Source organism: Oncorhynchus clarkii, chromosome 4, assembly GCF_045791955.1.
Source record: "Oncorhynchus clarkii lewisi isolate Uvic-CL-2024 chromosome 4, UVic_Ocla_1.0, whole genome shotgun sequence".
In the NCBI taxonomy this organism is placed as follows: Eukaryota; Metazoa; Chordata; class Actinopteri; order Salmoniformes; family Salmonidae; genus Oncorhynchus; species Oncorhynchus clarkii.
This window is the reverse complement of record NC_092150.1, coordinates 70,928,963-70,955,192: the sequence shown is the minus strand read 5'-3', so window position 1 is coordinate 70,955,192 and position 26,230 is coordinate 70,928,963. Positions and strand designations below refer to the sequence as shown.

At 31.4% G+C, this 26,230-nt stretch overlaps 1 protein-coding gene across 1 annotated transcript in view; it reads left to right on the top strand.

Moving 5' to 3' along the window:
• Positions 1–687: 687 nt before the first annotated feature.
• The window catches only part of LOC139407819 (angiopoietin-related protein 7), a 28,280-nt gene continuing 2,737 nt past the window's right edge, over positions 688–26,230 (top strand). The window contains exons 1-6 of the mRNA XM_071151684.1: positions 688–817; positions 1,452–1,916; positions 23,849–23,968; positions 24,063–24,177; positions 24,457–24,594; positions 24,978–25,194. Coding sequence (XP_071007785.1) covers positions 1,548–1,916; positions 23,849–23,968; positions 24,063–24,177; positions 24,457–24,594; positions 24,978–25,194 — 959 coding nt within the window. The 5' untranslated portion in view covers positions 688–817; positions 1,452–1,547. The remainder of the gene's footprint in view (positions 818–1,451; positions 1,917–23,848; positions 23,969–24,062; positions 24,178–24,456; positions 24,595–24,977; positions 25,195–26,230) is intronic.

Sequence of the window (26,230 nt, the reverse complement as noted above, 5' to 3'; positions counted from 1 at the left end):
AGCAAGAACTGGCAAATCTGGTGCAGTCCATGAGGAGGAGATACTTTTGATTTTGACCCCCCCTTTGTTCAGGGACACATTATTCCATTTCTGTTAGTCACATGTCTGTGAAACTTGTTCAGTTTATGTCTCAGTTGTTGAATCTTGTTATGGTCATACAAATATTTACACATGTTAAGTTTGCTGAAAATAAACGCAATTGACAGTGAGAGGACGTTTCTTTTTTTGTTGAGTTTATAATATGAATTGTAATTCGTAACATATAAGAAATGGGTGATGGATATCCACAAATTAATACATAGAGACAAAAATATAACATAATACTAAATGGAGTGTTACGTATTTACGTACAGAATAAAACGAAATGTTCTGAGACCAGGATGACTTCCCAGCTCATCCCTACCCCTAACCCTAGCTTCATGTCCACATCCCAGCTCATCCCTACCCCTAACCCTAGCTTCATGTCCACATCCCAGCTCATCCCTAACCTTACCTCTAACCCTAGCTTCATGTCCACATCCCAGCTCATCCCTAATCCTATTTTCACAGCATCTCCCTCCCTCCTTCCTTCCTTCCTTCCCTCCCTCCCTCACTTTCCCTCTCCCTCAGGGGAATCCTCTAAGGTGGATTATGGGGATAAGATGTCCACTGTGTTACAGCCACACTGCTCTAAATCACTCTTTCACATAGAGAGATAGAGAGAGAAAGAGAGGTGGAGATTGGAGGAGAGAAGGAACGACGGAGACGGAGAGGAATGGGGAGGGTCTTACGACCAGGATGGTGTAAGGACAGGGGCGAGAGACTGGCCAGGAGAGAGGTAAAGAAATACCAAACTTCTTTGTTTACAGCAGCTCTGTAGATAACTCTGTACATGCACAGGGGGGTTCTATACTGGGTTTGTTGTTGGGTTTTATTGTGTTGTGTGAATAAATAGAGTGATTAAATAGTATGTTGTTTTGGAGGGGGGTTTGAGATACATTGGCTTATGTATTTGTGTGCCAGTAAATGCTACTCAGTCATTTGAAAACATGTATATCAGTTATGATGCAATTCAACTATTATAACATGGTAGGTTCACCTAGTATTCATTTCAGTGCTCAGAGTAAATGACCTATTAATCACACTAATAGAGCAGGTCAAAGGTTGTGGTTGGGAGGTGGGCGTTGGTGTGAGCTATGAATATGTCAGACATTAGTGTCTGGACTACGATGGGGCGCCAGGTAGCCTATTGGTTAAGAGCGTTGGGCCAATAGCTGAAATATCGCTGGTTTGAATCCCTGAGCTGCCTAGGTATAAAAACCTGTTAATGTGCCCTTGAGCAAGGCACTTAACCCTAGTTGCTCTGCATAAGAACGTCTGCTAAGTAATGTAATGATGATCTGGTGGTACATATAGGCCTACCAGTGTGCAGTGATTTTATAGTACTAAAGCTTTTTTTGCCCATCCTACAGAGAGAAAGCTAAACCTGAACCTGAACCTGCCAGTCTCCAGAGCCAGACAGACCACTCTCTCTGACCAAGCTAGGACGTTCCAACCAGAGGAGAACAATGGCCTTCCTACCCCCTCACTGTACCCCCATCTTGGGCTTGTGGCTGGCTCTGTGTGTCCTCCTGGTCCGGGAGGTCCATGGAGAAGACCCCACTAGTCATCAGATTGGCGGTGGTGGCGGGGGCTCCCAGTGCGGGGACTACAGTAACCAGGTGATGGAGGATGGGATGTGCCGTCTGGTGGCCACCCTGCCCCAGACCGAGGACCAGCGCTGTCCAGACATGTTCCGTTGCACAGACGAAGTCTCCTATTGGCTGCATGAGAACGAGGAGAGGAAACAGCAGATTCTGTCTCTGAGGGAGACCATCTCAGAGCTTCAGGAGGAGCTGAGGAACCACAGGCACCGCGTCAAGGTTCTGGAGCTGCAGGTGGGTTCTAGAGATTGAACTGGAGGAATAGGCTAATGGTGTAGAGAAATAGATGGCGTTCAAATTCTAGAACTAGAGTTCAGGGAAAAACAAGTAGGCCAGGGTTATAAAGCTTCATGGAAATAAAAGTTCAATGACTGAGATACAGTGCTCTAGTTTCTGTATGAGTGTGTAAGGCTGGAGGTGAGCCACTGCTTCAGACTCAGAGCAGGACATGTGCCAGTGGTCTAGAACTGCAGGTGAGCAACTGTTCTTGAGATACTGCTATGGTTACTTTACGTTAAACTGAATGCTAAAAGCCTCCGGAACACGCTCTAACCCTACGTCATAAAGGAGGACTTCAGCCAACTAACACACATACTGTAGACACACACATACACACTGACACCTGTCTCTGTTACTCCCCCTACGCTGTGGCAGCCGGTAGTGTACGGTATCTCCCCAGGTGTCCCTCCCTCCTAGCAAGTCCTTGACCCTGGCGCTAAGGGGATTAGCCCTGGGTACTCTGGCCTGGCTCTCCTGGCCCTCCTCCACCACGTGCTGCCTCGTGTGTCTGTGGCACTGGGACTCAGTCCTTTGGCTAACCATGGCTTTTACCTGGTCTGGGACGAAAGGGGGAGGTAGTGCCACTTGGATGTGGTTTGGGATATGGGCTGGGAATATAGCACCTGTAGTTGGGATGGTTGGGGTTAGTGTGGTGGTTCATTTCTTTACTATCAAATGAGGAGAGACAACCTTATCACACAAGTCTTATACTTATACTTAAACTAAATCTTTAATCACTTATTAATAAGGGAGCAGGTGAATACAACTCACACATATAAAGTGAATCGATTGAGTGCTCTACGATAATGATGGCTGGTCATCGAGTCACCCTTAGATGACTCGTTGAGAGCCCTGAGACAAAAGTACAAAGGTCTTTTATAGCTAAGATACACCCCTTTCAACCTACATGATGAACAACAGATATATAGAATGGGTCACAAGGTTAAGATTTGTATGAAAGATACGTATAATTCACAGCAGACAGTATATGCTGTAAAAACAGTTATCTTTGCGTAGAGACCAGTGTCTGGCACTGGGGTCATCTCTCCCTGGTATCTTATAGAACAGAAACATAAACTCATGCTCTGGAATGTGGTCTCTTTAGGTTTTATCACCCAAAAGACATCATAAATCTCCTGTCAGTGTTATCTCCCAGAGGCCCATCCTCAGTAGAACACACACAATAGTTATAAAACTATTCGGTTGCATAAAACAACCATTTGATGCAATAAAAGTATTATAACATAATATTGTAATTTCCACCATAATAGGTGGTTGAATCCCCTCTGTATGTCTGTCTGTCTCTGTCATTTCCCTTATCCTTTTTACTCCTTTCTCTCTCTGCAAATCTCTTTTTCTGGGGTCATACAGTATATTGCCCCACTATTATATCCCAACACTTCTCACCTTACAGGGGAAAAGGGCATAGCAGTTACTGCATAGCATACTTTTTTAGCATGTACAGATCATCTTTGTTTATGAAAATGTACTTATATATATTTATTAGATATTTTCAAGGATGAAATCTCTTGAGATGCACCAACTCGTGTCCAAAAAAAAAAAAAGAAAGGAAACAAACAAACAATACTTAACAACAAGAATAATATGGCAACTACGGTCTAAAAAGAATTAAAATGAAATAATAACAAACAAAAAAGTACATTAACAGCATAAAACAGTTAATAGGCCTACAACTAATATGACTACTGCTAATACTACTAATACAACTAATAAAAACTACTGCTAACACTACTAATACAACTAATAAAAACGACTGCTAACACAACTAATAAAAACTACTGCTAACACTACTAATACAACTAATAAAAACTACTGCTAACACTACTAATACAACTAATAAAAACTACTGCTAACACTACTAATACAACTAATACAACTACTGCTAACACTACTAATACAACTAATAAAAACTACTGCTAACACTACTAATACAACTAATAAAAACGACTGCTAACACAACTAATAAAAACTACTGCTAACACTACTAATACAACTAATAAAAACTACTGCTAACACTACTAATACAACTAATAAAAACTACTGCTAACACTACTAATACAACTAATACAACTACTGCTAACACTACTAATACAACTAATAAAAACTACTGCTAACACTACTAATACAACTAATAAAAACTACTGCTAACACTACTAATACAACTAATAAAAACTACTGCTAACACTACTAATACAACTACTGCTAACACTACCAATACAACTAATAAAAACTACTGCTAACACTACCAATACAACAAATAAAAACTACTGCTAACACTACTAATACAACTAATAAAAACTACTGCTAACACTACTAATACAACTAATACAACTACTGCTAACACTACTAATACAACTAATAAAAACTACTGCTAACACTACTAATACAACTAATACAACTACTGCTAACACTACCAATACAACTAATAAAAACTACTGCTAACACTACTAATACAACTAATAAAAACTACTGCTAACACTACTAATACAACTAATAAAAACTACTGCTAACACTACTAATACAACTAATACAACTACTGCTAACACTACTAATACAACTAATAAAAACTACTGCTAACACTACTAATACAACTAATAAAAACTACTGCTAACACTACTAATACAACTAATAAAAACTACTGCTAACACTACTAATACAACTACTGCTAACACTACCAATACAACTAATAAAAACTACTGCTAACACTACCAATACAACAAATAAAAACTACTGCTAACACTACTAATACAACTAATAAAAACGACTGCTAACACAACTAATAAAAACTACTGCTAACACTACTAATACAACTAATAAAAACTACTGCTAACACTACTAATACAACTAATAAAAACTACTGCTAACACTACTAATACAACTAATACAACTACTGCTAACACTACTAATACAACTAATAAAAACTACTGCTAACACTACTAATACAACTAATAAAAACTACTGCTAACACTACTAATACAACTAATAAAAACTACTGCTAACACTACTAATACAACTACTGCTAACACTACCAATACAACTAATAAAAACTACTGCTAACACTACCAATACAACAAATAAAAACTACTGCTAACACTACTAATACAACTAATAAAAACTACTGCTAACACTACTAATACAACTAATACAACTACTGCTAACACTACTAATACAACTAATAAAAACTACTGCTAACACTACAAATACAACTAATAAAAACTACTGCTAACACTACAAATACAACTAATAAAAACTACTGCTAACACTACTAATACAACTAATACAACTACTGCTAACACTACCAATACAACTAATAAAAACTACTGCTAACACTACTAATACAACTAATAAAAACTACTGCTAACACTACTAATACAACTAATAAAAACTACTGCTAACACTACTAATACAACTAATACAACTACTGCTAACACTACTAATACAACTAATAAAAACTACTGCTAACACTACTAATACAACTAATAAAAACTACTGCTAACACTACTAATACAACTAATAAAAACTACTGCTAACACTACTAATACAACTACTGCTAACACTACCAATACAACTAATAAAAACTACTGCTAACACTACCAATACAACAAATAAAAACTACTGCTAACACTACTAATACAACTAATAAAAACTACTGCTAACACTACTAATACAACTAATACAACTACTGCTAACACTACTAATACAACTAATAAAAACTACTGCTAACACTACTAATACAACTAATAAAAACTACTGCTAACACTACAAATACAACTAATAAAAACTACTGCTAACACTACTAATACAACTAATACAACTACTGCTAACACTACCAATACAACTAATAAAAACTACTGCTAACACTACTAATACAACTAATAAAAACTACTGCTAACACTACTAATACAACTAATAAAAACTACTGCTAACACTACTAATACAACTAATAAAAACTACTGCTAACACTACCAATACAACAAATAAAAACTACTGCTAACACTACTAATACAACTAATAAAAACTACTGCTAACACAACTAATAAAAACTACTGCTAACACTACTAATACAACTAATAAAAACTACTGCTAACACTACCAATACAACAAATAAAAACTACTGCTAACACTACTAATACAACTAATAAAAACTACTGCTAACACTACTAATACAACTAATAAAAACTACTGCTAACACTACCAATACAACAAATAAAAACTACTGCTAAAACTACTAATACAACTAATAAAAACTACTGCTAACACTACTAATACAACAAATAAAAACTACTGCTAACACTACTAATACAACTAATAAAAACTACTGCTAACACTACCAATACAACAAATAAAAACTACTGCTAACACTACCAATACAACTAATAAAAACTACTGCTAACACTACCAATACAACAAATAAAAACTACTGCTAACACTACTAATACAACTAATAAAAACTACTGCTAACACTACTAATACAACTAATAAAAACTACTGCTAACACTACTAATACAACTAATAAAAACTACTGCTAACACTACTAATACAACTAATAAAAACTACTGCTAACACTACTAATACAACTAATAAAAAATACTGCTAACACTACTAATACAACTAATAAAAACTACTGCTAACACTACTAATACAACTAATAAAAACTACTGCTAACACTACTAATACAACTAATAAAAACTACTGCTAACACTACTAATACAACTAATAAAAACTACTGCTAACACTACTAATACAACTAATAAAAACTACTGCTAACACTACTAATACAACTAATAAAAACTACTGCTAACACTAATACAACTAATAAAAACTACTGCTAACACTACTAATACAACTAATAAAAACAAATAAAAACTACTGCTAACACTACTAATAAAACAAATAAAAACTACTGCTAACACTACTAATACAACTAATAAAAACTACTGCTAACACTACTAATACAACTAATAAAAACTACTGCTAACACTAATACAACTAATAAAAACTACTGCTAACACTACTAATACAACTAATAAAAACAAATAAAAACTACTGCTAACACTACTAATACAACTAATACAACTACTGCTAACACTACCAATACAACTAATAAAAACTACTGCTAACACTACAAATACAACTAATAAAAACTACTGCTAACACTACAAATACAACTAATAAAAACAAATAAAAACTACTGCTAACACTACTAATACAACAAATAAAAACTACTGCTAACACTACTAATACAACAAATAAAAACTACTGCTAACACTACCAATAAAACAAATAAAAACTACTGCTAACACTACTAATACAACAAATAAAAACTACTGCTAACACTAATAATACAACTAATAAAAACTACTGCTAACACTACAAATACAACTAATAAAAACTAATAAAAACTACTGCTAACACTACTAATACAACAAATACAAACTACTGCTAACACTACTAATACAACAAATAAAAACTACTGCTAACACTACTAATACAACTAATAAAAACTACTGCTAACACTACTAATACAACTAATAAAAACTACTGCTAACACTACTAATACAACTAATAAAAACTACTGCTAACACTACTAATACAACTAATAAAAACTACTGCTAACACAACTAATAAAAACTACTGCTAACACTACTAATACAACTAATAAAAACTACTGCTAACACTACTAATACAACTAATAAAAACTACTGCTAACACTACTAATACAACTAATACAACTACTGCTAACACTACTAATACAACTAATAAAAACTACTGCTAACACTACTAATACAACTAATAAAAACGACTGCTAACACAACTAATAAAAACTACTGCTAACACTACTAATACAACTAATAAAAACTACTGCTAACACTACTAATACAACTAATAAAAACTACTGCTAACACTACTAATACAACTAATACAACTACTGCTAACACTACTAATACAACTAATAAAAACTACTGCTAACACTACTAATACAACTAATAAAAACTACTGCTAACACTACTAATACAACTAATAAAAACTACTGCTAACACTACTAATACAACTACTGCTAACACTACCAATACAACTAATAAAAACTACTGCTAACACTACCAATACAACAAATAAAAACTACTGCTAACACTACTAATACAACTAATAAAAACTACTGCTAACACTACTAATACAACTAATACAACTACTGCTAACACTACTAATACAACTAATAAAAACTACTGCTAACACTACTAATACAACTAATAAAAACTACTGCTAACACTACAAATACAACTAATAAAAACTACTGCTAACACTACTAATACAACTAATACAACTACTGCTAACACTACCAATACAACTAATAAAAACTACTGCTAACACTACTAATACAACTAATAAAAACTACTGCTAACACTACTAATACAACTAATAAAAACTACTGCTAACACTACTAATACAACTAATACAACTACTGCTAACACTACTAATACAACTAATAAAAACTACTGCTAACACTACTAATACAACTAATAAAAACTACTGCTAACACTACTAATACAACTAATAAAAACTACTGCTAACACTACTAATACAACTACTGCTAACACTACCAATACAACTAATAAAAACTACTGCTAACACTACCAATACAACAAATAAAAACTACTGCTAACACTACTAATACAACTAATAAAAACGACTGCTAACACAACTAATAAAAACTACTGCTAACACTACTAATACAACTAATAAAAACTACTGCTAACACTACTAATACAACTAATAAAAACTACTGCTAACACTACTAATACAACTAATACAACTACTGCTAACACTACTAATACAACTAATAAAAACTACTGCTAACACTACTAATACAACTAATAAAAACTACTGCTAACACTACTAATACAACTAATAAAAACTACTGCTAACACTACTAATACAACTACTGCTAACACTAACAAATACAACTAATAAAAACTACTGCTAACACTACCAATACAACAAATAAAAACTACTGCTAACACTACTAATACAACTAATAAAAACTACTGCTAACACTACTAATACAACTAATACAACTACTGCTAACACTACTAATACAACTAATAAAAACTACTGCTAACACTACTAATACAACTAATAAAAACTACTGCTAACACTACAAATACAACTAATAAAACCTACTGCTAACACTACTAATACAACTAATACAACTACTGCTAACACTACCAATACAACTAATAAAAACTACTGCTAACACTACTAATACAACTAATAAAAACTACTGCTAACACTACTAATACAACTAATAAAAAATACTGCTAACACTACTAATACAACTAATACAACTACTGCTAACACTACTAATACAACTAATAAAAACTACTGCTAACACTACTAATACAACTAATAAAAACTACTGCTAACACTACTAATACAACTAATAAAAACTACTGCTAACACTACTAATACAACTACTGCTAACACTACCAATACAACTAATAAAAACTACTGCTAACACTACCAATACAACAAATAAAAACTACTGCTAACACTACTAATACAACTAATACAACTACTGCTAACACTACTAATACAACTAATAAAAACTACTGCTAACACTACTAATACAACTAATAAAAACTACTGCTAACACTACAAATACAACTAATAAAAACTACTGCTAACACTACTAATACAACTAATACAACTACTGCTAACACTACCAATACAACTAATAAAAACTACTGCTAACACTACTAATACAACTAATAAAAACTACTGCTAACACTACTAATACAACTAATAAAAACTACTGCTAACACTACTAATACAACTAATAAAAACTACTGCTAACACTACCAATACAACAAATAAAAACTACTGCTAACACTACTAATACAACTAATAAAAACTACTGCTAACACAACTAATAAAAACTACTGCTAACACTACTAATACAACTAATAAAAACTACTGCTAACACTACCAATACAACAAATAAAAACTACTGCTAACACTACTAATACAACTAATAAAAACTACTGCTAACACTACTAATACAACTAATAAAAACTACTGCTAACACTACCAATACAACAAATAAAAACTACTGCTAAAACTACTAATACAACTAATAAAAACTACTGCTAACACTACTAATACAACAAATAAAAACTACTGCTAACACTACTAATACAACTAATAAAAACTACTGCTAACACTACCAATACAACAAATAAAAACTACTGCTAACACTACCAATACAACTAATAAAAACTACTGCTAACACTACCAATACAACAAATAAAAACTACTGCTAACACTACTAATACAACTAATAAAAACTACTGCTAACACTACTAATACAACTAATAAAAACTACTGCTAACACTACTAATACAACTAATAAAAACTACTGCTAACACTACTAATACAACTAATAAAAACTACTGCTAACACTACTAATACAACTAATAAAAAATACTGCTAACACTACTAATACAACTAATAAAAACTACTGCTAACACTACTAATACAACTAATAAAAACTACTGCTAACACTACTAATACAACTAATAAAAACTACTGCTAACACTACTAATACAACTAATAAAAACTACTGCTAACACTAATACAACTAATAAAAACTACTGCTAACACTACTAATAAAACAAATAAAAACTACTGCTAACACTACTAATACAACTAATAAAAACTACTGCTAACACTACTAATACAACTAATAAAAACTACTGCTAACACTAATACAACTAATAAAAACTACTGCTAACACTACTAATACAACTAATAAAAACAAATAAAAACTACTGCTAACACTACTAATAAAACAAATAAAAACTACTGCTAACACTACTAATACAACTAATAAAAACTACTGCTAACACTACTAATACAACTAATAAAAACTACTGCTAACACTAATACAACTAATAAAAACTACTGCTAACACTACTAATACAACTAATAAAAACAAATAAAAACTACTGCTAACACTACTAATAAAACAAATAAAAACTACTGCTAACACTACTAATACAACTAATAAAAACTACTGCTAACACTACAAATACAACTAATAAAAACTACTGCTAACACTACAAATACAACTAATAAAAACAAATAAAAACTACTGCTAACACTACTAATACAACAAATAAAAACTACTGCTAACACTACTAATACAACAAATAAAAACTACTGCTAACACTACCAATAAAACAAATAAAAACTACTGCTAACACTACTAATACAACAAATAAAAACTACTGCTAACACTAATAATACAACTAATAAAAACTACTGCTAACACTACAAATACAACTAATAAAAACTAATAAAAACTACTGCTAACACTACTAATACAACAAATACAAACTACTGCTAACACTACTAATACAACAAATAAAAACTACTGCTAACACTACTAATACAACTAATAAAAACTACTGCTAACACTACTAATACAACTAATAAAAACTACTGCTAACACTACTAATACAACTAATAAAAACTACTGCTAACACTACTAATACAACTAATAAAAACTACTGCTAACACAACTAATAAAAACTACTGCTAACACTACTAATACAACTAATAAAAACTACTGCTAACACTACTAATACAACTAATAAAAACTACTGCTAACACTACTAATACAACTAATACAACTACTGCTAACACTACTAATACAACTAATAAAAACTACTGCTAACACTACTAATACAACTAATAAAAACGACTGCTAACACAACTAATAAAAACTACTGCTAACACTACTAATACAACTAATAAAAACTACTGCTAACACTACTAATACAACTAATAAAAACTACTGCTAACACTACTAATACAACTAATACAACTACTGCTAACACTACTAATACAACTAATAAAAACTACTGCTAACACTACTAATACAACTAATAAAAACTACTGCTAACACTACTAATACAACTAATAAAAACTACTGCTAACACTACTAATACAACTACTGCTAACACTACCAATACAACTAATAAAAACTACTGCTAACACTACCAATACAACAAATAAAAACTACTGCTAACACTACTAATACAACTAATAAAAACTACTGCTAACACTACTAATACAACTAATACAACTACTGCTAACACTACTAATACAACTAATAAAAACTACTGCTAACACTACTAATACAACTAATAAAAACTACTGCTAACACTACAAATACAACTAATAAAAACTACTGCTAACACTACTAATACAACTAATACAACTACTGCTAACACTACCAATACAACTAATAAAAACTACTGCTAACACTACTAATACAACTAATAAAAACTACTGCTAACACTACTAATACAACTAATAAAAACTACTGCTAACACTACTAATACAACTAATACAACTACTGCTAACACTACTAATACAACTAATAAAAACTACTGCTAACACTACTAATACAACTAATAAAAACTACTGCTAACACTACTAATACAACTAATAAAAACTACTGCTAACACTACTAATACAACTACTGCTAACACTACCAATACAACTAATAAAAACTACTGCTAACACTACCAATACAACAAATAAAAACTACTGCTAACACTACTAATACAACTAATAAAAACGACTGCTAACACAACTAATAAAAACTACTGCTAACACTACTAATACAACTAATAAAAACTACTGCTAACACTACTAATACAACTAATAAAAACTACTGCTAACACTACTAATACAACTAATACAACTACTGCTAACACTACTAATACAACTAATAAAAACTACTGCTAACACTACTAATACAACTAATAAAAACTACTGCTAACACTACTAATACAACTAATAAAAACTACTGCTAACACTACTAATACAACTACTGCTAACACTAACAAATACAACTAATAAAAACTACTGCTAACACTACCAATACAACAAATAAAAACTACTGCTAACACTACTAATACAACTAATAAAAACTACTGCTAACACTACTAATACAACTAATACAACTACTGCTAACACTACTAATACAACTAATAAAAACTACTGCTAACACTACTAATACAACTAATAAAAACTACTGCTAACACTACAAATACAACTAATAAAAACTACTGCTAACACTACTAATACAACTAATACAACTACTGCTAACACTACCAATACAACTAATAAAAACTACTGCTAACACTACTAATACAACTAATAAAAACTACTGCTAACACTACTAATACAACTAATAAAAACTACTGCTAACACTACCAATACAACAAATAAAAACTACTGCTAAAACTACTAATACAACTAATAAAAACTACTGCTAACACTACTAATACAACAAATAAAAACTACTGCTAACACTACTAATACAACTAATAAAAACTACTGCTAACACTACCAATACAACAAATAAAAACTACTGCTAACACTACCAATACAACTAATAAAAACTACTGCTAACACTACCAATACAACAAATAAAAACTACTGCTAACACTACTAATACAACTAATAAAAACTACTGCTAACACTACTAATACAACTAATAAAAACTACTGCTAACACTACTAATACAACTAATAAAAACTACTGCTAACACTACTAATACAACTAATAAAAACTACTGCTAACACTACTAATACAACTAATAAAAAATACTGCTAACACTACTAATACAACTAATAAAAACTACTGCTAACACTACTAATACAACTAATAAAAACTACTGCTAACACTACTAATACAACTAATAAAAACTACTGCTAACACTACTAATACAACTAATAAAAACTACTGCTAACACTAATACAACTAATAAAAACTACTGCTAACACTACTAATAAAACAAATAAAAACTACTGCTAACACTACTAATACAACTAATAAAAACTACTGCTAACACTACTAATACAACTAATAAAAACTACTGCTAACACTAATACAACTAATAAAAACTACTGCTAACACTACTAATACAACTAATAAAAACAAATAAAAACTACTGCTAACACTACTAATAAAACAAATAAAAACTACTGCTAACACTACTAATACAACTAATAAAAACTACTGCTAACACTACTAATACAACTAATAAAAACTACTGCTAACACTAATACAACTAATAAAAACTACTGCTAACACTACTAATACAACTAATAAAAACAAATAAAAACTACTGCTAACACTACTAATAAAACAAATAAAAACTACTGCTAACACTACTAATACAACTAATAAAAACTACTGCTAACACTACAAATACAACTAATAAAAACTACTGCTAACACTACAAATACAACTAATAAAAACAAATAAAAACTACTGCTAACACTACTAATACAACAAATAAAAACTACTGCTAACACTACTAATACAACAAATAAAAACTACTGCTAACACTACCAATAAAACAAATAAAAACTACTGCTAACACTACTAATACAACAAATAAAAACTACTGCTAACACTAATAATACAACTAATAAAAACTACTGCTAACACTACAAATACAACTAATAAAAACTAATAAAAACTACTGCTAACACTACTAATACAACAAATACAAACTACTGCTAACACTACTAATACAACAAATAAAAACTACTGCTAACACTACTAATACAACTAATAAAAACTACTGCTAACACTACTAATACAACTAATAAAAACTACTGCTAACACTACTAATACAACTAATAAAAACTACTGCTAACACTACTAATACAACTAATAAAAACTACTGCTAACACAACTAATAAAAACTACTGCTAACACTACTAATACAACTAATAAAAACTACTGCTAACACTACTAATACAACTAATAAAAAACTACTGCTAACACTACTAATACAACTAATACAACTACTGCTAACACTACTAATACAACTAATAAAAACTACTGCTAACACTACTAATACAACTAATAAAAACGACTGCTAACACAACTAATAAAAACTACTGCTAACACTACTAATACAACTAATAAAAACTACTGCTAACACTACTAATACAACTAATAAAAACTACTGCTAACACTACTAATACAACTAATACAACTACTGCTAACACTACTAATACAACTAATAAAAACTACTGCTAACACTACTAATACAACTAATAAAAACTACTGCTAACACTACTAATACAACTAATAAAAACTACTGCTAACACTACTAATACAACTACTGCTAACACTACCAATACAACTAATAAAAACTACTGCTAACACTACCAATACAACAAATAAAAACTACTGCTAACACTACTAATACAACTAATAAAAACTACTGCTAACACTACTAATACAACTAATACAACTACTGCTAACACTACTAATACAACTAATAAAAACTACTGCTAACACTACTAATACAACTAATAAAAACTACTGCTAACACTACAAATACAACTAATAAAAACTACTGCTAACACTACTAATACAACTAATACAACTACTGCTAACACTACCAATACAACTAATAAAAACTACTGCTAACACTACTAATACAACTAATAAAAACTACTGCTAACACTACTAATACAACTAATAAAAACTACTGCTAACACTACTAATACAACTAATACAACTACTGCTAACACTACTAATACAACTAATAAAAACTACTGCTAACACTACTAATACAACTAATAAAAACTACTGCTAACACTACTAATACAACTAATAAAAACTACTGCTAACACTACTAATACAACTACTGCTAACACTACCAATACAACTAATAAAAACTACTGCTAACACTACCAATACAACAAATAAAAACTACTGCTAACACTACTAATACAACTAATAAAAACGACTGCTAACACAACTAATAAAAACTACTGCTAACACTACTAATACAACTAATAAAAACTACTGCTAACACTACTAATACAACTAATAAAAACTACTGCTAACACTACTAATACAACTAATACAACTACTGCTAACACTACTAATACAACTAATAAAAACTACTGCTAACACTACTAATACAACTAATAAAAACTACTGCTAACACTACTAATACAACTAATAAAAACTACTGCTAACACTACTAATACAACTACTGCTAACACTAACAAATACAACTAATAAAAACTACTGCTAACACTACCAATACAACAAATAAAAACTACTGCTAACACTACTAATACAACTAATAAAAACTACTGCTAACACTACTAATACAACTAATACAACTACTGCTAACACTACTAATACAACTAATAAAAACTACTGCTAACACTACTAATACAACTAATAAAAACTACTGCTAACACTACAAATACAACTAATAAAAACTACTGCTAACACTACTAATACAACTAATACAACTACTGCTAACACTACCAATACAACTAATAAAAACTACTGCTAACACTACTAATACAACTAATAAAAACTACTGCTAACACTACTAATACAACTAATAAAAAATACTGCTAACACTACTAATACAACTAATACAACTACTGCTAACACTACTAATACAACTAATAAAAACTACTGCTAACACTACTAATACAACTAATAAAAACTACTGCTAACACTACTAATACAACTAATAAAAACTACTGCTAACACTACTAATACAACTACTGCTAACACTACCAATACAACTAATAAAAACTACTGCTAACACTACCAATACAACAAATAAAAACTACTGCTAACACTACTAATACAACTAATAAAAACTACTGCTAACACTACTAATACAACTAATACAACTACTGCTAACACTACTAATACAACTAATAAAAACTACTGCTAACACTACTAATACAACTAATAAAAACTACTGCTAACACTACAAATACAACTAATAAAAACTACTGCTAACACTACTAATACAACTAATACAACTACTGCTAACACTACCAATACAACTAATAAAAACTACTGCTAACACTACTAATACAACTAATAAAAACTACTGCTAACACTACTAATACAACTAATAAAAACTACTGCTAACACTACTAATACAACTAATAAAAACTACTGCTAACACTACCAATACAACAAATAAAAACTACTGCTAACACTACTAATACAACTAATAAAAACTACTGCTAACACAACTAATAAAAACTACTGCTAACACTACTAATACAACTAATAAAAACTACTGCTAACACTACCAATACAACAAATAAAAACTACTGCTAACACTACTAATACAACTAATAAAAACTACTGCTAACACTACTAATACAACTAATAAAAACTACTGCTAACACTACCAATACAACAAATAAAAACTACTGCTAAAACTACTAATACAACTAATAAAAACTACTGCTAACACTACTAATACAACAAATAAAAACTACTGCTAACACTACTAATACAACTAATAAAAACTACTGCTAACACTACCAATACAACAAATAAAAACTACTGCTAACACTACCAATACAACTAATAAAAACTACTGCTAACACTACCAATACAACAAATAAAAACTACTGCTAACACTACTAATACAACTAATAAAAACTACTGCTAACACTACTAATACAACTAATAAAAACTACTGCTAACACTACTAATACAACTAATAAAAACTACTGCTAACACTACTAATACAACTAATAAAAACTACTGCTAACACTACTAATACAACTAATAAAAAATACTGCTAACACTACTAATACAACTAATAAAAACTACTGCTAACACTACTAATACAACTAATAAAAACTACTGCTAACACTACTAATACAACTAATAAAAACTACTGCTAACACTACTAATACAACTAATAAAAACTACTGCTAACACTAATACAACTAATAAAAACTACTGCTAACACTACTAATAAAACAAATAAAAACTACTGCTAACACTACTAATACAACTAATAAAAACTACTGCTAACACTACTAATACAACTAATAAAAACTACTGCTAACACTAATACAACTAATAAAAACTACTGCTAACACTACTAATACAACTAATAAAAACAAATAAAAACTACTGCTAACACTACTAATAAAACAAATAAAAACTACTGCTAACACTACTAATACAACTAATAAAAACTACTGCTAACACTACTAATACAACTAATAAAAACTACTGCTAACACTAATACAACTAATAAAAACTACTGCTAACACTACTAATACAACTAATAAAAACAAATAAAAACTACTGCTAACACTACTAATAAAACAAATAAAAACTACTGCTAACACTACTAATACAACTAATAAAAACTACTGCTAACACTACAAATACAACTAATAAAAACTACTGCTAACACTACAAATACAACTAATAAAAACAAATAAAAACTACTGCTAACACTACTAATACAACAAATAAAAACTACTGCTAACACTACTAATACAACAAATAAAAACTACTGCTAACACTACCAATAAAACAAATAAAAACTACTGCTAACACTACTAATACAACAAATAAAAACTACTGCTAACACTACTAATACAACAAATAAAAACTACTGCTAACACTAATAATACAACTAATAAAAACTACTGCTAACACTACAAATACAACTAATAAAAACTAATAAAAACTACTGCTAACACTACTAATACAACAAATACAAACTACTGCTAACACTACTAATACAACAAATAAAAACTACTGCTAACACTACTAATACAACTAATAAAAACTACTGCTAACACTACTAATACAACTAATAAAAACTACTGCTAACACTACTAATACAACTAATAAAAACTACTGCTAACACTACTAATACAACTAATAAAAACTACTGCTAACACTACTAATACAACAAATACAAACTACTGCTAACACTACTAATAAAAACTACTGCTAACACTACTAATACAACTAATAAAAACTACTGCTAACACTACTAATACAACAAATACAAACTACTGCTAACACTACTAATACAACAAATAAAAACTACTGCTAACACTACTAATACAACTAATAAAAACTACTGCTAACACTACTAATACAACTAATAAAAACTACTGCTAACACTACTAATACAACTACTGCTAACACTACCAATACAACTAATAAAAACTACTGCTAACACTACCAATACAACAAATAAAAACTACTGCTAACACTACTAATACAACTAATAAAAACTACTGCTAACACTACTAATACAACTAATACAACTACTGCTAACACTACTAATACAACTAATAAAAACTACTGCTAACACTACTAATACAACTAATAAAAACTACTGCTAACACTACAAATACAACTAATAAAAACTACTGCTAACACTACTAATACAACTAATACAACTACTGCTAACACTACCAATACAACTAATAAAAACTACTGCTAACACTACTAATACAACTAATAAAAACTACTGCTAACACTACTAATACAACTAATAAAAACTACTGCTAACACTACTAATACAACTAATAAAAACTACTGCTAACACTACCAATACAACAAATAAAAACTACTGCTAACACTACTAATACAACTAATAAAAACTACTGCTAACACAACTAATAAAAACTACTGCTAACACTACTAATACAACTAATAAAAACTACTGCTAACACTACCAATACAACAAATAAAAACTACTGCTAACACTACTAATACAACTAATAAAAACTACTGCTAACACTACTAATACAACTAATAAAAACTACTGCTAACACTACCAATACAACAAATAAAAACTACTGCTAAAACTACTAATACAACTAATAAAAACTACTGCTAACACTACTAATACAACTAATAAAAACTACTGCTAACACTACTAATACAACTAATAAAAACTACTGCTAACACTACCAATACAACAAATAAAAACTACTGCTAACACTACCAATACAACTAATAAAAACTACTGCTAACACTACCAATACAACAAATAAAAACTACTGCTAACACTACTAATACAACTAATAAAAACTACTGCTAACACTACTAATACAACTAATAAAAACTACTGCTAACACTACTAATACAACTAATAAAAACTACTGCTAACACTACTAATACAACTAATAAAAACTACTGCTAACACTACTAATACAACTAATAAAAAATACTGCTAACACTACTAATACAACTAATAAAAACTACTGCTAACACTACTAATACAACTAATAAAAACTACTGCTAACACTACTAATACAACTAATAAAAACTACCGCTAACACTACTAATACAACTAATAAAAACTACTGCTAACACTAATACAACTAATAAAAACTACTGCTAACACTACTAATAAAACAAATAAAAACTACTGCTAACACTACTAATACAACTAATAAAAACTACTGCTAACACTACTAATACAACTAATAAAAACTACTGCTAACACTAATACAACTAATAAAAACTACTGCTAACACTACTAATACAACTAATAAAAACAAATAAAAACTACTGCTAACACTACTAATAAAACAAATAAAAACTACTGCTAACACTACTAATACAACTAATAAAAACTACTGCTAACACTACTAATACAACTAATAAAAACTACTGCTAACACTAATACAACTAATAAAAACTACTGCTAACACTACTAATACAACTAATAAAAACAAATAAAAACTACTGCTAACACTACTAATAAAACAAATAAAAACTACTGCTAACACTACTAATACAACTAATAAAAACTACTGCTAACACTACAAATACAACTAATAAAAACTACTGCTAACACTACAAATACAACTAATAAAAACAAATAAAAACTACTGCTAACACTACTAATACAACAAATAAAAACTACTGCTAACACTACTAATACAACAAACAAAAACTACTGCTAACACTACCAATAAAACAAATAAAAACTACTGCTAACACTACTAATACAACAAATAAAAACTACTGCTAACACTACTAATACAACAAATAAAAACTACTGCTAACACTAATAATACAACTAATAAAAACTACTGCTAACACTACAAATACAACTAATAAAAACTAATAAAAACTACTGCTAACACTACTAATACAACAAATACAAACTACTGCTAACACTACTAATACAACAAATAAAAACTACTGCTAACACTACTAATACAACTAATAAAAACTACTGCTAACACTACTAATACAACTAATAAAAACTACTGCTAACACTACTAATACAACTAATAAAAACTACTGCTAACACTACTAATACAACAAATACAAACTACTGCTAACACTACTAATACAACTAATAAAAACTACTGCTAACACTACTAATACAACTAATAAAACTAATAGAAACTACTGCTAACACTACTAATACAACTAATAAAAACTACTGCTAACACTACCAATACAACAAATAAAAACTACTGCTAACACTACTAATACAACTAATAAAAACTACTGCTAACACTACTAATACAACTAATAAAAACTACTGCTAACACTACCAATACAACAAATAAAAACTACTGCTAAAACTACTAATACAACTAATAAAAACTACTGCTAACACTACTAATACAACTAATAAAAACTACTGCTAACACTACTAATACAACTAATAAAAACTACTGCTAACACTACCAATACAACAAATAAAAACTACTGCTAACACTACCAATACAACAAATAAAAACTACTGCTAACACTACCAATACAACAAATAAAAACTACTGCTAACACTACTAATACAACTAATAAAAACTACTGCTAACACTACTAATACAACTAATAAAAACTACTGCTAACACTACTAATACAACTAATAAAAACTACTGCTAACACTACTAATACAACTAATAAAAACTACTGCTAACACTACTAATACAACTAATAAAAACTACTGCTAACACTACTAATACAACTAATAAAAACTACTGCTAACACTACTAATACAACTAATAAAAACTACTGCTAACACTACTAATACAACTAATAAAAACTACTGCTAACACTACTAATACAACTAATAAAAACTACTGCTAACACTAATACAACTAATAAAAACTACTGCTAACACTACTAATACAACTAATAAAAACAAATAAAAACTACTGCTAACACTACTAATAAAACAAATAAAAACTACTGCTAACACTACTAATACAACTAATAAAAACTACTGCTAACACTACTAATACAACTAATAAAAACTACTGCTAACACTAATACAACTAATAAAAACTACTGCTAACACTACTAATACAACTAATAAAAACAAATAAAAACTACTGCTAACACTACTAATAAAACAAATAAAAACTACTGCTAACACTACTAATACAACTAATAAAAACTACTGCTAACACTACAAATACAACTAATAAAAACTACTGCTAACACTACAAATACAACTAATAAAAACAAATAAAAACTACTGCTAACACTACTAATACAACAAATAAAAACTACTGCTAACACTACTAATACAACAAATAAAAACTACTGCTAACACTACCAATAAAACAAATAAAAACTACTGCTAACACTACTAATACAACAAATAAAAACTACTGCTAACACTACTAATACAACAAATAAAAACTACTGCTAACACTAATAATACAACTAATAAAAACTACTGCTAACACTACAAATACAACTAATAAAAACTAATAAAAACTACTGCTAACACTACTAATACAACAAATACAAACTACTGCTAACACTACTAATACAACAAATAAAAACTACTGCTAACACTACTAATACAACTAATAAAACTACTGCTAACACTACTAATACAACTAATAAAAACTACTGCTAACACTACTAATACAACTAATAAAAACTACTGCTAACACTACTAATACAACTAATAAAAACTACTGCTAACACTACTAATACAACAAATACAAACTACTGCTAACACTACTAATACAACTAATAAAAACTACTGCTAACACTACTAATACAACTAATAAAACTAATAGAAACTACTGCTAACACTACTAATACAACCAAGTACCTGTAATACATAGATACATATTTACAAACATCTTCACATGGTGATGTTTCTATTACTTAAAAACACAGTTTTTTCTTAACATTCGAAAAAGGCCTTTCTTAAATTCCCTGTGTGATTGTAATGTCCTGATTTCTGAATGTAAATTATTTCAGTAAGTTGGGCCTTTGTATCTGAAAGATCTTACTCCAACCTCATGATATACCCTTAGAATTTGTGATTGCTACTGTTTTTGAAAGGAGTAGTGTGTGTCTTGTAAAGTGAGTATATACAGGGCACAGGAGGTTGGTGGCACCTTAATTGGGGAAGACGGGCTCGTGATAGTGGCTGGAGCGGAATACGTGGAATGGTATCATTCCATTCACTCCGTTCCAGACATTATGAGCTGTCCTCCTCCTCCGCAGCCTCCACTGATACAGAGAGATTTAAATAGATACATTTAGAAAGAAATTGGTACCAATGCAGTTGTCTTCTGTTAGACAGTGACAGACCATTTAGTGATTCACACATTGTGCAATGATGTGCCTTATAATGGCATCCAGGAATCAATCTTCAAAGATTGATATAAATTACATCTCATTCATAAAGTAAGGTCGTGGTTGTGTTTTTATAGATGATGCCACCATAGTCTATTATAGGAAGCAGCAGTTGAGTTACTAAGGTCTTTCTAATGGATAAAGTAAAACAATTATTAGATCTGTGTAGCTTATAGTTAATTGTTTTTCGAATATAATCAATGTGCTTTTCAAAAGATCATTCAGAATATATCCTCAAACCCAGATATTTCAAACAATCAACACTTTCAAGCATTGTTCCATTACTTGCATGGATTTTGAAATGGCCAGCTGTGGAGTTTATTCTTTGCTGTGTACATAACCATGCATTGTTGTCTTAATGTGTGTGTGTGTGTATATATCAGAGCGAGGAGAAGACCCGTATTAACTCATCCTTGGAGCATCGTTTCCATGAATTGGAGACACACTATGCCGAGGCCACCACACTAGTGCACTTACAAGGGACCCTCATCTACGACCTTCAGGTACACAGAACAGTACACATCTTACAGTACCAGTAATGTAATAATCTAAGTACATTTTTCAAACTTGTTGAGAGCTTGTCGTCTGTCTCTCTAGGCCCAGATCCATAACCTGTCTCGGCTGGTAGAGAGTGTACGGAGGAACCCTGGCTGTATGATCAACATTGTCGGTACCAGCCCTCAGATGAGTTCAGAGGAGGCCCTGCATCCAGGTACATAGACACCCATTATTGATAAACACACACACACACACACACACACACACAGATATATTTATATATATGTTAATATTATTGCCTTATTTTGTACTTATTTAACATCTCTACAATTCATTGGAGCCAAGGTCTACAATTTACCAGTAGGGGGTGACAAGCCTCTTTAAAAGTATTCTCTGAGTCCAATATCTCACCTGTTCATCTCTGCTCAAATACTACATTTTTAAGTTTGTGTCAAATACTGATGAAACACTCTGTGTTTTCTCTGTCCGCCAGAGGTACAGCATGTGAGGAACTGTCCTATAGATTGTGCGTCTATCTACTATAACGGGGTGAGGCGCTCTGGTCTGTACACGGTGGTGCCTTCACTGGGGGTTATGCCTGTCGAGGTTTACTGTGACATGGAGACAGAGGGTGAGGGTTATATACACTCACAAGTGTCACACATGAACAGAGTTGGTTTGTGGTTTGAAGAACCAGTTTTATCAGTCAATAACATATCCTCATAATGTGTGTTTGCATTACTTGTACACTACCAATGCCAAGAGTGTGCAAAGCTGTCATCAAGGCAAAGGGTGGCTATTTGAAGAATCTCAAATATAAAATATTTTGATTTGGTTAACACTTTTTTGGTTATTACATGATTCCATATGTGTTATTTTATAGTTTTGATGTCTTCATGATTATTCGACAATGTAGAAAATAGTAAAAATAAAAACTCTTGAATAAGTAGGTGTTCTAAAACTTTTGGTAGTGTATGTCATATTTAATGTATACGTATCCTCTCCTTCTCCCAGGTGGTGGCTGGACGATGCTCCAGCGGCGTGTGGATGGCTCTGTGACCTTTGACCGGAGCTGGAGGGAGTATAAGGACGGGTTTGGTGATATGCATTCTGAGTTCTGGCTGGGTAACGACCACATCCATGACCTGACCAGCCAGGGAGACTATAGCCTCAGGATTGACCTAGAGGACTGGAGCAACAAGCACAAACACGCCCTCTACCAGAGCTTCAGGTGGGGGTTAGAGACAAACACGCCCTCCACGAGAGCTTCAGGTGGGGGTTAGAGACAAACACGCCCTCTACCAGAGCTTCAGGTGGGGGTTAGAGACAAACACGCCCTCTACCAGAGCTTCAGGTGGGGGTTAGAGACAAACACGCCCTCTACCAGAGCTTCAGGTGGGGGTTAGAGAGAAACACGCCCTCTACCAGAGCTTCAGGTGGGGGTTAGAGACAAACATGCCCTCTACCAGAGCTTCAGGTGGGGGTTAAATACAAACACGCCCTCTACCAGAGCTTCAGGTGGGGGTTAGAGACAAACACGCCCTCTACCAGAGCTTCAGGTGGGGGTTAGAGAGAAACACGCCCTCTACCAGAGCTTCAGGTGGGGGTTAGAGACAAACACGCCCTCTACCAGAGCTTCAGGTGGGGGTTAGAGACAAACACGCCCTCTACCAGAGCTTCAGGTGGGGGTTAAATACAAACACGCCCTCTACCAGAGCTTCAGGTGGGGGTTAGAGACAAACACGCCCTCTACCAGAGCTTCAGGTGGGGGTTAGAGACAAACACACCCTCTACCAGAGCTTCAGGTGGGGGTTAGAGACAAACATGCCCTCTACCAGAGCTTCAGGTGGGGGTTAGATACAAACACGCCCTCTACGAGAGCTTCAGGTGGGGGTTAGAGACAAACACGCCCTCTATGAGAGCTTCAGGTGGGGGTTAGAGACAAACACGCCCTCTACCAGAGCTTCAGGTGGGGGTTAGATACAAGCTTGAATGCAAGCTTAACAACAATATTTGAACGTGTTAAAACATTTCTAGCCTATAATGAGTAACAGGGTTGACATGTTATACTCAATGTACTCAGTTTTTCAACACAAAACACCCCCAAAAAAACAGTAGAACCATCTCACCTGCTTCTACACTATGATTCGACTATTAATGTTCAATGTTCCTTTTTCAAAAGAAATAGTTTTACCATATTAAAACGAGAGTCCAGTTCACATTTCACGATAGACCTTAAACCTGAGGGACAAATGTTAATTAATCAC